Here is a 12,347-nt window from a genome sequence, read left to right on the forward strand (position 1 = left end):
AACAAAACATTATATCTTTTTAATTTAGTTTTAGTGAAGAATAATAGATAAATTTTAATTCTGTTGAGTTCTAAATGTGTTAATATTGTAATTGTGTGAACCTAAATACGACTCAATGCCATATAATTAATAAAATTATGTGTGTTGTCTCATGTTATATGTGTCGTCTCATGTTATATGTGTCATAGTTGTGTTGTGCTTATGTAATTTAAAATGGAAAATTTCACTGAATAACCTTGTTAAATGCCAATGTTACTTGTTTAACCCTCCACTTCTAATACTTACAATTATAACTCTCTAGCATATGAAAAAACTCAATTATCCTTAATATAAATATATACTTTACCAAATGCCCTAGAAATCCATTTCAGAACTTCACTCCCCTTTGTTCTCCTCCCTTCTCTCTCCCTAACCCAGCATCTCCCACACCCCACCTCACTCTCAGCCATGTCGCCATTGTCAGACTTGACGAATCTAACAATGGTGGCCATGTCGGCAGCTGCTTAATTTCTTTTTCTTCTATCCTCATTTTGTTTTTTTGGACAGTTGCTCTCTCTTTTCAATATCTCTTTATTTCTTTCTCTCGCCTCAATATTCAAAGTTGATTATGATTTCTATTCTTACAAAAAATGAATTACATATATGAGTTTGAATGAGCATATTTTGTCCGAATTAGTAGATCTAAGTTTGATGAAAGTTTAAGATTTGACTTGTTCATATGAGTTTGATGAAATTGCAGGGCGATTAGAGTCGAAATTACGATCAATATTTTGGTCGAAGTTTTGGTCAATTTGGGTTTACACTTGCAGTGCTGCAGCACATTTTTGTTGACATATTTTTCACATGTTCATCTTTGAACACACTTTAAAACTAGGTTTTTTTGTTCATCTTCTCCCACTTTTTTGCATATTTTTGTTAAAGTTGATGGTCGATATTTGCCGATCTCTTTGCCAACTTAAAAGGGTATTTTTAATCTAAAAAATGGCCAAAGACTTAAAATTAGAGAGCTACTATTTCCACCATTATGTCCTATTTTCCCACTCATCCTATATTCTCATACCCCGATAAATTAAAATAAAATAAAATTATAATCCTCTCTCCCCACCTCCTATTATCCCTAAAACACCCCTAATATATAAATCGAATAACTCTAGACACTCTGCTCACCCCTCTCTTCCTCCATATACTCTTTCTCCCATAATTCAGATTCATCCTACAAACTCATACTTTTCCTTATGTATCATTCTATCACAATGTTTGATTATTCTGTATGTTAAAATTTTTTATTTAAATTGGGAGGAATTTTATCACAAATTTCATTATTTGTTCCACGTTGTTTAGGGATTGGGCATATTGGCGTGACACTATTTGATTCTTATGTTTTTGTATTGATATATGTTTGGGTGTTACTGCAAATAAGAATTTGTTCCTTCACTTGTTGTGTCCACTGCAAACATGATTGGTGAATCCATATATATAGCTCATAATTCGTAGGATTTGCATCTTAAAGTAAACCAAGATCATAGGAGATGTAAGCAATTCATTGGGTGTTCATATATACCAAAAGCAATTGCGAAAAATCTATGAAAAATGAAGGCGCACAATACAGTGTGAGTGATGCAAAGATGAATATAAAGTTAGCGAGTTTATGACTGTAGAGAGCTAGGTGTAGGATAGTATGAATTTCCCCAAAAAATGTTTAGGAAATAGAGTTAGTATTCAACAGGATTATGCAGTAAAATTGCCCCAAAAAAAATTGAATCCATTGATGACCATGTTATGTCGACCCAATTAGTCTAATACCCAATTGTCAACTTGTCACCACCCCCACTGGTGACGTTTAATTAAAAATGTTAAGACACCGTAGCGGGTTTGCAATCTGCAAGTGCATGGTGGTTTGCCTATGCTCATCAGTCAACAATCTACAAGGTTTGGGGCAAAAGTGGCTATGAAATTTTCAAAGAGGTCGCATTTAGAAATCAATTCAAATTTAATATGTGGCTATTCAATGGGACCAAATGCTATTAGTATTCTTGACCTGGATTCCACCCAGAAAATTGGCCTTTTTGCTGCTCTAAAACTAACTGCTGTACACGTGTCCGAAGCTGTTGGAGAAAGTGGAAGGTTTGAAAGGCTGATTGACTGAGACCGAGTCATCTTCAAGACCCAGTCGAGCCTGTTGAGGTCGTAAAGATATAGGCAGAGTCAGAGAAGGTCGAACTTGGGGACGGTGTTGACTGCGCTTCCAGAAACAAAACCAAAGAAAAAAAATGGAAAAATAGAACGTCGCCTGAGAGATTCGAACTCTCGCGGGGAAACCCCATGTACTTAGCAGGCACACGCCTTAACCACTCGGCCAAAGCGACGCTTGTTGTTAAGAACAGCGATAGAATCACTTTTATATGTAATTTTGTTTCTTCATTCGAAGTAACAATGAGCAACATATTAAAGTCATAAACTAGTGAAGATAGAAGGTGTTTATTTTAAACGTGTTTTTTGTTTTAAAAGATGTTTTGGACTCCTTTTGGGTGTAATGCGTTGATCATAAAGTTTGTGTACTCTTTTAGAGTGAGTACTAGTCCACATGGCTAGGGCCTTAGTGGTTTCACGGCCCAAAAGGCCCAAATTGTAAGAGCAAGGGACCATTTGGTTGTGATTCATGACTTAAATAAGGCCCAAGGGCTGGCAGTTAACTGCTATACACAATATGTAGAGTCCAAAGTAGGGGTCACCAAAAAGTCCAAGGCCCGAAGCCCGCCCGGCCCATTGGGCTCGAAGCCCGATCTGGCCCGAAATTTGGGCCGGCCTGGCCCGCTTAAGCTCGGCCCAAAGCCCATTTACACACAATATATCTTCAATAAAAAAATATAGGATTTTGGCTATATTGTGAATCAAACATGAGACCTCATGGAACAAACTTCAACTCTCAACCAACTAAACTGACTTGTTTATTTGTTTAATTGATGAATCAAAACATATTTAATAGGTTTTTCGTTTGTATACTCTAATAAATTATTAATATGTTTATTAAGTTATTATATAATACTATAATCATATAATGTTAGTAAATAGTAATAGTGTAAACTATGTAATACCATAAATAATAAACTTGTAAACTTATATACAACATTACAAATTTACAACTATAGTTATTAAAGTTATTATAATAAACATTTATAATACAACTATAATTAAAGTTATTAAATCATGATCGTTTATTAATTCAACGATCTAAACCGTTCATTTTATATGTTGATAGTCAAAGATCATCCTTACAAAAAATCGGCCAAATAGGAATTCATCTACCTGTTCGAATGTTCGATTATCATTAGAAAAACCACGATCATTTATTAATTCGACCACCGATATGTCATTCTTACATCCCGATTGAGCTAATTTTTTGCAAGGATTCTCTTTGAGAGGGGAACTAAAGTTTGAACGGTTCAGATCGTTGAAAACACGATCGATACGTGAGCTTCTACATATAAATACACTTAAAGAGTACAATTCTAATAACTTTCCCGTTGAAACCTTGTTGTTCCATAATTATGAAAACCACAACGTGATTTCAATAATCTGACCCGTTCATTTTCTATGTTCATAGTCAAAGATCATCCTTACAAAAAATCGGCCAAATCGAAATTCATTTATCCATTCGATCATCATTAGAAAACCACGATCGTTTATTAATTTGACCACCGTTATATCACTTTTACATCTCCGATTGAGCTCATTTTTTGCACGAATTATGTTTGAGTGATGAACTAAAATTTGAACGGTTCGGATCGTTGAAAACACAATTGCATCGTTTGTTTATAAAAATATGTAATAAAATATATGTATATTTATGTTTTATTATAGTTGTAATGTTGTATATAATTGTAAAAGTTTATTATTTATGGTTTTACACTATTACTAACATAATAGTATTATATAATAACTTAATAAACATATTAATAATTTAGTGAAGTAAACAACGAAAGAGCTATTAAATATGTTATGATTCACAAACTTGACAAATAAACTAGTTAGCTCAGTTGGTTGAGAGTTGAAGCATGTTCATGTTCAAATCACAACATAGCTAAAATCCTATATTTTTTTATTGAAGATATATATGTGTCTAAACAGGCTTTGGGTCCATTCTGGCCTGCTCGTTCAGGCCTAGCCCGGCTCGGCCCTCCAAGCCCGCAAGCCAAAGCTCGATGGACGGGCCTTGGGCTTGTGTATTAAACCCCAAGCGCAGCCAAGCCCGGCCCAAAAGCCCTATTGGGCTCCTATAATTCAAGCCCGAACCCGAAAAAGCCTGACCCGGCCCATTGGCCACCCCTAGTCCAAAGTTGAGTAACGGACTGGATGAACCACATACCACTCTAACAGACTAGTTTGCTTAACCGATATTATCAATTCAGTTTGGTCAATTCTTTGTTTGGAATGGGTCAAATATTTTCTGAAAAAACATTCAATCAATGCCTAAATTCCAAATGGATTGAGCATGTGCAATGGAGTGTCAATGTCAATGTCAATTTCAATTTATTGACATTTTTTCTTTAAAAATGTCAAAAATTAAATTAACATGAGTGTTAAAAGTCAAGAAATTGATATGCAAATTGAAATTGACTTCATAAATGCCAAAAAAAGCTGAACCCACTTGAAAAATAAGATGCATGTGGTGTACTGTTGGCAACTTTTGATTGGTCGAAACTCTTCCCATATTTTCACTCTTACCATTTTTTTTGGTCAAAATTTAATATTTTTTTGGGTATTAATTTAAAATTATTTAAAAATATTAAATATTGGACTCATTTGAAAGATTTAGTGAGACATTTTCAATGGTATAATTTTTAAAATAATTATATTTACAGATTTTAATTTGTAAGAGAATATACAAAAAGTAATTAAAAAATTTATAAGTATTGACTTATGTAATTGACTTGAACCATTGCAATAAACTGTTTCATGTCAATTCAATTATTGACACGAGGTCAATAAAGCTTGAATTGAATTGACATTGATCTTTAACTATTGCACATGCTCTGAGGCCCAAATATTTTTCAAATACTGAAATTTTCGTGTTGTTTTCGAATCATGTTAAAGGATCATGCATCCTTTTGTCAAGTCTAACTTTGAGTTAGACTAGTGTCATAGTTAAAGCAAAAGAATAGGTCCTGTTTTGGTTTGTAGAATAAGTTATTTAAGAATGTTATACCAATGTTTACGTAAGGAGTTAAGAATGAATAACTCTTATTCTCAATGTTTATTACAAATCCAAAGGGGTGCAAGAATTTTAAGTTATCCCCTTTATGAGTATCAAATATGTAAAAAGTAAGGCTAAAAAGTATATGTGACAATTTTTGACATAACACGATAATATGATAATATGGTTGAACTATTAGCATGTTTATGATAACTATTGTTTGATACGAATAAAAATATGACACGACTCACTAAACACGAATAATAACCGGATCAAATTAATGTCAAACATAAACACTTAGATATCTTTTAGTAAAGATAGTTGATGAGCAACTTTATGTGAGGTGTGAGAGTAAATATTCACTAGCACCATTAGGTCCATTACTTACAAGTTACAACTTATATGCCACACAAAAGTAATAACTCCCAGTAGAATATCTGAAATTTATGACCAGAATTGGTCAAAAAAAGAAAAAGAAATTTATGACCAGATATTTGAAAGTTATGATGTGTAATAATAACGCAGAATATTTGAAATTGATGACCAGATCACAAGCACAATAAAAGCCCCCATTATTATTCACGCGGTAAAATTCGCTTTAACCGGGACAAGACAGAGGGAGAATCACTGACAATTTGAAAAAACCAATCGTCGACACCCGGATCGGGCTTATATTCCATTCCATCTCTCTCTTCTCTCTCTCTCTCTCTCTCTCTCTCCTCACCACCTCACTCTCACGATCCACATCCAGATGCTTCGATTGCAATTGCATCACCAACACTCCCACCACCGCCACCACTCAAATTCCCTTTCTATCCCTCCCAATTTCCCCCATTTCCTCTCCATACCCCCGCCGGCCCAGGACCGCCATCGCCGCCACCGGCACCGCCGCGGCCACTGAATCTCTATGTATAGCAAGAAAACCATCCTAGGGTTTCTGTGTTCTGGACTGATCCTAGGCGCTGGATAAGACAAACAAACCCGAATCGAATCTTCATCCAATGCTGGTCCCCGGAATTCTAGGGTTTCAGGGCCTGTTGCTGACCGTCGTTTTGGCCTCGTTCCTCGTAATTCGCCGCAAGTGGAGGAATGCGATGGTCAAGAAGGAGGAGATCATGAGGCTCGTAGCTATGGCCTCCGAAGAGGCCGCCGCGGCCGAGTTTCAGGCCACGGCGGCTCTGTACACTACTACTCCGGTGATGCCGGTGTCGTCCTGGCCGTACCGTTGTGCCGTCTGTTATTCCAGTACCACCATGCGCTGCTCTAAATGCAAGGCTGTCCGATATTGGTTCGTTATTCTCTTAATCATTTTTGCTAGCTTGGTTTTTATGCATGTGGGTTCTGCTTAAAGTTGTGGTTGTAGTATTTTTCTTTTATAGCCCAATTGGTGTTTCATTGGTTAATGAGAGATTGCTATTGTTTCAGCTAGTGTGATGTTTGTGTATAGAAATTCAATTGCCTGAGACTATGCCCTTGGGATTTTTTGTTTGTTTGTCTGTTTTGGAACCGAATAAACAAAATTGTCGAGGAACACTAGAAATGGGAATTTTACATTATTTGATATTTGGATCTGGACTGCTGGGTCCTTTGGGAAAGATTTGAGATGTGTTGGGTTTGGAGATATCATCACCAAATATAATCTACTTCATTTTTTGCTTTTTCCCCCCTTAATTATGATGATCACATTTTGGGCTTTCGGTGATGCTTTGCTCAAATGTTTGAACTCTGAACTACCTTGGGATGTGTACCGTTGCACTCATTTTTGCCTCGATGATTATACATGTGCGCATACATATGTTAAACCATTGTATTCGCTTGAATATTTGCTTGTAGTTCTGGTAAGTGTCAAATTGTTCATTGGAGACAAGGTCACAAGGATGAATGTCAGCTTTTGATTGACACCATGCAGTTTCAAGACAGGAGTGATTCTGATGGGGAAGTGGTATTGCATCATGGTAATTATTTTAGAGATACTAGCCAATTCTCTAATGTTTTAAGAAGCTTCATTCATGTTTGATGATGATGATAGAATTAACCCTTATGTAGATGGAAAAGGATCACAGACTGATTTAACCTCATCCAGTACTGTATCATGGGATGGCTTCACTTCATCTGGTGCTGATGCTGATTCATGGGTTAAAAGCTCTTCCAGTGAGATCCTTAAGCATGGCAGTGTTGACAGATCACAGCAATCTCTTTCTGATGGTATTGCCCCTGATCAGCTTCGGGATATGACATCATTCTCAGAGTGTGCTAAGTTGGTGAATCGTCAAGATAACATATCACGTGTGAATAAGTCAATTAAGAAAAAATCAAGTCATACTGATAAAGAGGTTGAATTTACATCAAAATTTCCCAAAGCCAAGCCAAACATATCTGGTGATGCTCAGTCTGCAAATTCTGGCAGTAAGAAGCCGACTAGAAGAGCTACTTCAACAGAAAAGTTAGTTACTGATGCCTCTAAGTCCAAGAGCTCATCATCTAATGACGGGGAAGATGAGTGTAAAGAAGACGGATCTTTGTCACATAGTGATTCTGGTGATCAGCCATCTTCAACCACTGGAGGGCATCTGGATTCCAGTTCCAGATCTGAAAAAATTGAAGGTTATCATGCATTGCCTGCAAAAATTGGTAGTATCCCAAGCTTGCCGCAAAATGCTTGTAATGGACTGAAAACATCTGTGAGGAAAGTTGTGCAGCAGTTTAAATCCTCAAAACAGCTGAAATCAATTCTCCCAGGACATGGAAATGAGATTGGTGGAAAATACAAGGTTATTTTCAAATTAGTATTTTTTTTTCCTTTACCTAATTATTTTCTCTGTTATCAGGTTGATACTGATTTTGATTTTATACTGTATTGACAGGTAATTTTTCCATATGAACTGTTCGTGAAACTGTACTCCTGCAACGATGTGGAACTTTGTCCATTTGGCCTTGTAAATTGTGGGAACAGGTGATGTAGAGAGTTCTTTTGGCACAAAACTTATTAACATATAGAAAAAAATCATTTGCATGCTCTAAAGTGTAACCAGTTTTAGCTTCTGTAAATCCTTCTATATGGTTTTTTTGAAGATTTTTAGATTCTTCTCATGCAAGGGGGCTAGAATGATTCACATTATTTTTTAGTTCAATACCTTTTGTACAATTCTTTCTCATGGTATGTCATTGTGGGGTCTTCTCTTTTCTTTGGGTATTACACTTTGCCATCGCTGCATACCTCCGACACATCAAAGCATTTAATAATTAAAATAATAAAAGAAATCATAGTGAACCTGGGCCATGTATCTGCAGTATATCATGACGAATTGCAGCCTGCTTTTATTGCCCTGACTATGGTCTCTTTGGGCATTTTAACTATCTTTTATCTACTTTTTTCCTTTATTTTTTATTAAAATTTTTTGTTTGAATCATTTTAATATTGTTGGAGGGACTCATTATACTACCTCTTGAGTATGATGTAAGAGAGATTCTATATGAAGGTGCTCGTTGGGTAGGTTTTTCCATCTGTGCGTTTAGTGTTATGCTGAGTTGGGAATATGCTTCATCATAAGTTGTGAATATGACAATTGATCTGAAGCCATATGCATTAGCTTTATCCATACATTTTATAAAAGTGAAATAATCTGTACTAAAAGAGGAGTAAGAACTAATTTCTTGCTCAAGTTGCAAAAATGGTAAGTTAGAGTTACATTTAAGCTTCTGATCACATGTGCTTTCAATTGTTACTAGTGGCAGATTTATACTTTCTTTATATTGCTGATTTTCTTATGTCATTTTCTTAAGTTACATGTGTGTAATGAATACAACAAAAGCTTCCTTTTTTGGTTAAAAAGTGTTTATTTCTCCTTTCAAAAGTTCATAGAATGCTTTTTCTAATATTAATTTTTTCTTTGGATTTCTCAGCTGTTATGCTAATGCGGTACTCCAGTGTTTAGCATTTACTCGGCCTCTTACTTCGTATCTTCTTCAAGGGCTCCACTCCAGAGCATGCAAGTTTCTCTTCATAACTTTTACATACATATATATATATATATATATATATACCCTATAGCTATAATTAATATATACAACCAATTCAATTAGTAGGACCATGTGCTTGATGATTTTTTAATTGACAATTCATACCTTTGCCAGGTCGAAAGAGGGACTGGTGTTTTATCTGTGAGTTTGAAATTCTGCTTCTGAAGGCAAGGGAAGGGAAGTCGTTACTGTCGCCCTTCAAGATACTATCTAAAATACATAAAATTGGAAGTCATCTTGGTCATGGGAGGGAAGAAGATGCTCATGAATTTTTGAGGTGAGCCAGTTAAAACTCAACTGGATGAATTTTCTTATAAGATCCATTTTTTCTTTTCAAATATGTATCACATGATCAGTTACTAAGATGGCAGGTATGCTGTTGATACCATGCAATCTGTTTGCCTCAAGGAAGCTGGAGCTATTGGTCCTTTGGCAGAAGAAACAACTCTAGTAGGCATGACCTTTGGAGGCTACCTTCGATCTAAGGTTGTTTCTTCTTTTGATGTTGTATCAAGGTTTAAATTTTTTTGGGTATAGTATTCATTGTTCCTTTGCAAAAGTACAACATTCTGATGTTGGTCAAAAAAATAATGGTATGTTTTTGGGATGTCATGGTTGGCATTCTCAGATAAAGTGCGTGAAGTGCCTTGGAAAATCTGAGCGATGTGAGCGGATGATGGATCTTACTGTTGAAATTGGTGGGGAAATTGGAACTCTTGAAGAGGCTCTTGCACAATTTACAGCTACTGAAACTTTGGATGGAGATAATAGGTACCATTGTAGCAGGTTGGTTCATTTGCTCCAGCATATAAATATTTGTTTATATATTTGTTCAGTTGAGGGATGAAACTCTTGTATCCCCTTTTGTTGCCTTTACATCTTATTTAAATGCCCAACACCAAGATCATGTTTTCCAGTGGTCTTTTTAAGCACAGTTTCCTTTATTCTTATGAGGATGTCAACTCTCTAGGTTGGGGACTGAGAAAGAGAGGGGAGGGGGGGTGTTACCTGAACCCGATGATCTGTCTTTGCTTAACATTCTGTTCAATGCTCTTTTGTTGATTATGACTTAACAACAAAATAGTGCTTGTCAATAGGCCTTAACATTGGTTGGAAAATGATTATGACTCTTGCATTGTATGGCACTCTGTGTGCCCTGATTATAGCTGATGAACCATGTAAATATGTAAATAGTGGAGATCGTAAGTGCAATTTGATCCAAGACTGCTCACCTACCTCACTGCTAGTTCCAAATTAATTTTTTTCCCTGATTTTGGTTGGGCAATTTGACCCATCTTCTTAGGTGGCCTGACAAAGTTTTACATCCAGTATGTTATGTATATATGAAGTATTCTTTCACATGGTTCTTAAGTCTTCTTTTTCTATCATTCTAATTCATTTATGTATGTTTTTTCCCAACTTTTGTAAAGGTGTAAATCTTATGAGAAAGCCAGAAAGACATTAACAATTCTGGAGGCACCAAATATTCTTACAATTGTGTTAAAGCGATTTCAGGTAATTAATTCCTTTTGTATCACTTTTGAACTGTGCTTTCATATTTTTTTTTGAATATTAATGTTTGCTCTATACCATCTATGACTGCAGTCTCGTAACTTTGAGAAGCTGAATAAGTCAATACGGTTCCCAGAGGTTCTCGACATGTCACCATATATGGGTGAAACAAGTGATAAATGCCCTTTGTACAGTCTTTATGCTGTGGTTGTTCACTTGGATATTAGGAATGCTGCGTATTCCGGCCATTATGTATGCTATGTAAAGAATAATCAGGGGGATTGGTTCAAGATTAACGACAGCTCAGTATGTCCTTTGTTCATTTCTAATATTTCCGTCTTAGTTGGGGCTTGATGTTATATTGTTGTTTTGTGGGTAGAACTGTCACACTGCTCAAATCCCTGGTTAGAAGAGGCATTTTTATTGTTATGTCTTTGAATGAAGTTGATTATAATATATTGTTGACTGCTATTTTGCTCATCTCCAATCTTTGGCTGGTGAAAGGCAAGAAACTTGCTAATGAATTTTGCATGTATCCATGTGCGTGAACTTCTGTTGAAGTTCTAGACCTGATTCTAGAAAAAATTGAAGAATGATGGTTATTGATTTTGTCTTTTTTATTCTATTTGTTTTTATGATTTGGGGAACTGATTGGCGGCACATATGCTCTTATAGGTTGAACCAGTGGAATTAAAGAGGGTCTTATCTGAAGGGGCATACATGCTTCTTTATGCAAGGTAACATGTTTGTGGATCCCTGTTTACTAATTGTCTTCTATTGTTTTGGCATAAATACCTTATGATTTGATGTTTCTAGGCGCTCTCCACGGCCCCCAGCCTTATTAGGAAGTAATGCCATCGCTCATGGTGGGAAATTCAAGAGAGGGAACTTTGAAGCAGTTCCTTCCAGCCCTTCCAAATCCAAGTTGAGATCTAACACCATGGTTCCAACCATGAATTCTTCTGCAGCACAACAGAAGTCCAGTAACCGGCACCGGATGAGCTTTGATGGTCCCATCAGCAATCAATCATTAGATCAAGATCCAGATGATTGGAGATTCCATTTGATGCATAGGATTCCTGCTATGGATTCAGCAAGTGAGAGTTCATCCATTTTCAGCTCCTCAGATGCAAGTTCTTGTAGCACTGTGAGCACCAAGGACTCTTCCAGCAATGAAGACTTCTCCGATTACATATTTGGTGAAGTGGGACCCAATTGGTACAGCCAATATAGGCGTTCATCGGACGTGATTGGTTCTTCATTGTTTCCGAGCATGTATGTAGATACAAAAGCCCATAAAGAGGATTGGGAAGGGGGAGGAAACTCCACAATTTTGTGTAGTGACAGAAGTAGACATCGTAGAAAGTCAACCTCGGATTGATTGATAGTTGTAGTAGAAGTAGCAGTAGAGAATTGAGCAGGGGCAATTTGTATGGGGCTAACCCCTTCGGAGAATGATCAGCTCAAATATTTTATTGAGGTTTGAGTTGAGATGTAAGTAGGAATAGGATGAGCTCATTTAAGGTATTTACTGATACCGACATAATAAAAAGAAATCAATCATTTTTTTGGGGCACGTTTTTCTCTCTCTCTGATCTTGTTATTTATCAACACTTCATTT

General features: G+C 36.2%; 1 protein-coding gene and 1 non-coding gene across 2 annotated transcripts; one reads left to right on the forward strand and one right to left on the reverse strand.

Moving 5' to 3' along the window:
• Positions 1-2,284: 2,284 nt before the first annotated feature.
• TRNAS-GCU (transfer RNA serine (anticodon GCU)) lies at positions 2,285-2,366 on the reverse strand. Its single transcript has one exon. It is a non-coding gene; the product is annotated as a tRNA-Ser (tRNA).
• A 3,539-nt stretch (positions 2,367-5,905) lies between these two features.
• On the forward strand, positions 5,906-12,265 carry UBP17 (ubiquitin-specific protease 17). The gene is made up of 12 exons (XM_086243981.1): positions 5,906-6,482; positions 7,028-7,149; positions 7,241-7,965; positions 8,059-8,147; positions 9,098-9,183; positions 9,329-9,491; positions 9,586-9,700; positions 9,843-10,000; positions 10,645-10,729; positions 10,820-11,032; positions 11,402-11,463; positions 11,543-12,265. The coding sequence occupies exons 1-12, from the start codon at positions 6,196-6,198 to the stop codon at positions 12,105-12,107; spliced, it is 2,670 nt and encodes an 889-aa protein (XP_086100107.1). The 5' UTR covers positions 5,906-6,195; the 3' UTR covers positions 12,108-12,265.
• The last annotated feature ends 82 nt before the right edge of the window (positions 12,266-12,347 follow it).

Source organism: Dryas octopetala, chromosome 5 (genome assembly GCF_963921425.1).
Source record: "Dryas octopetala chromosome 5, drDryOcto1.1, whole genome shotgun sequence".
Taxonomy (NCBI): Eukaryota; Viridiplantae; Streptophyta; class Magnoliopsida; order Rosales; family Rosaceae; genus Dryas; species Dryas octopetala.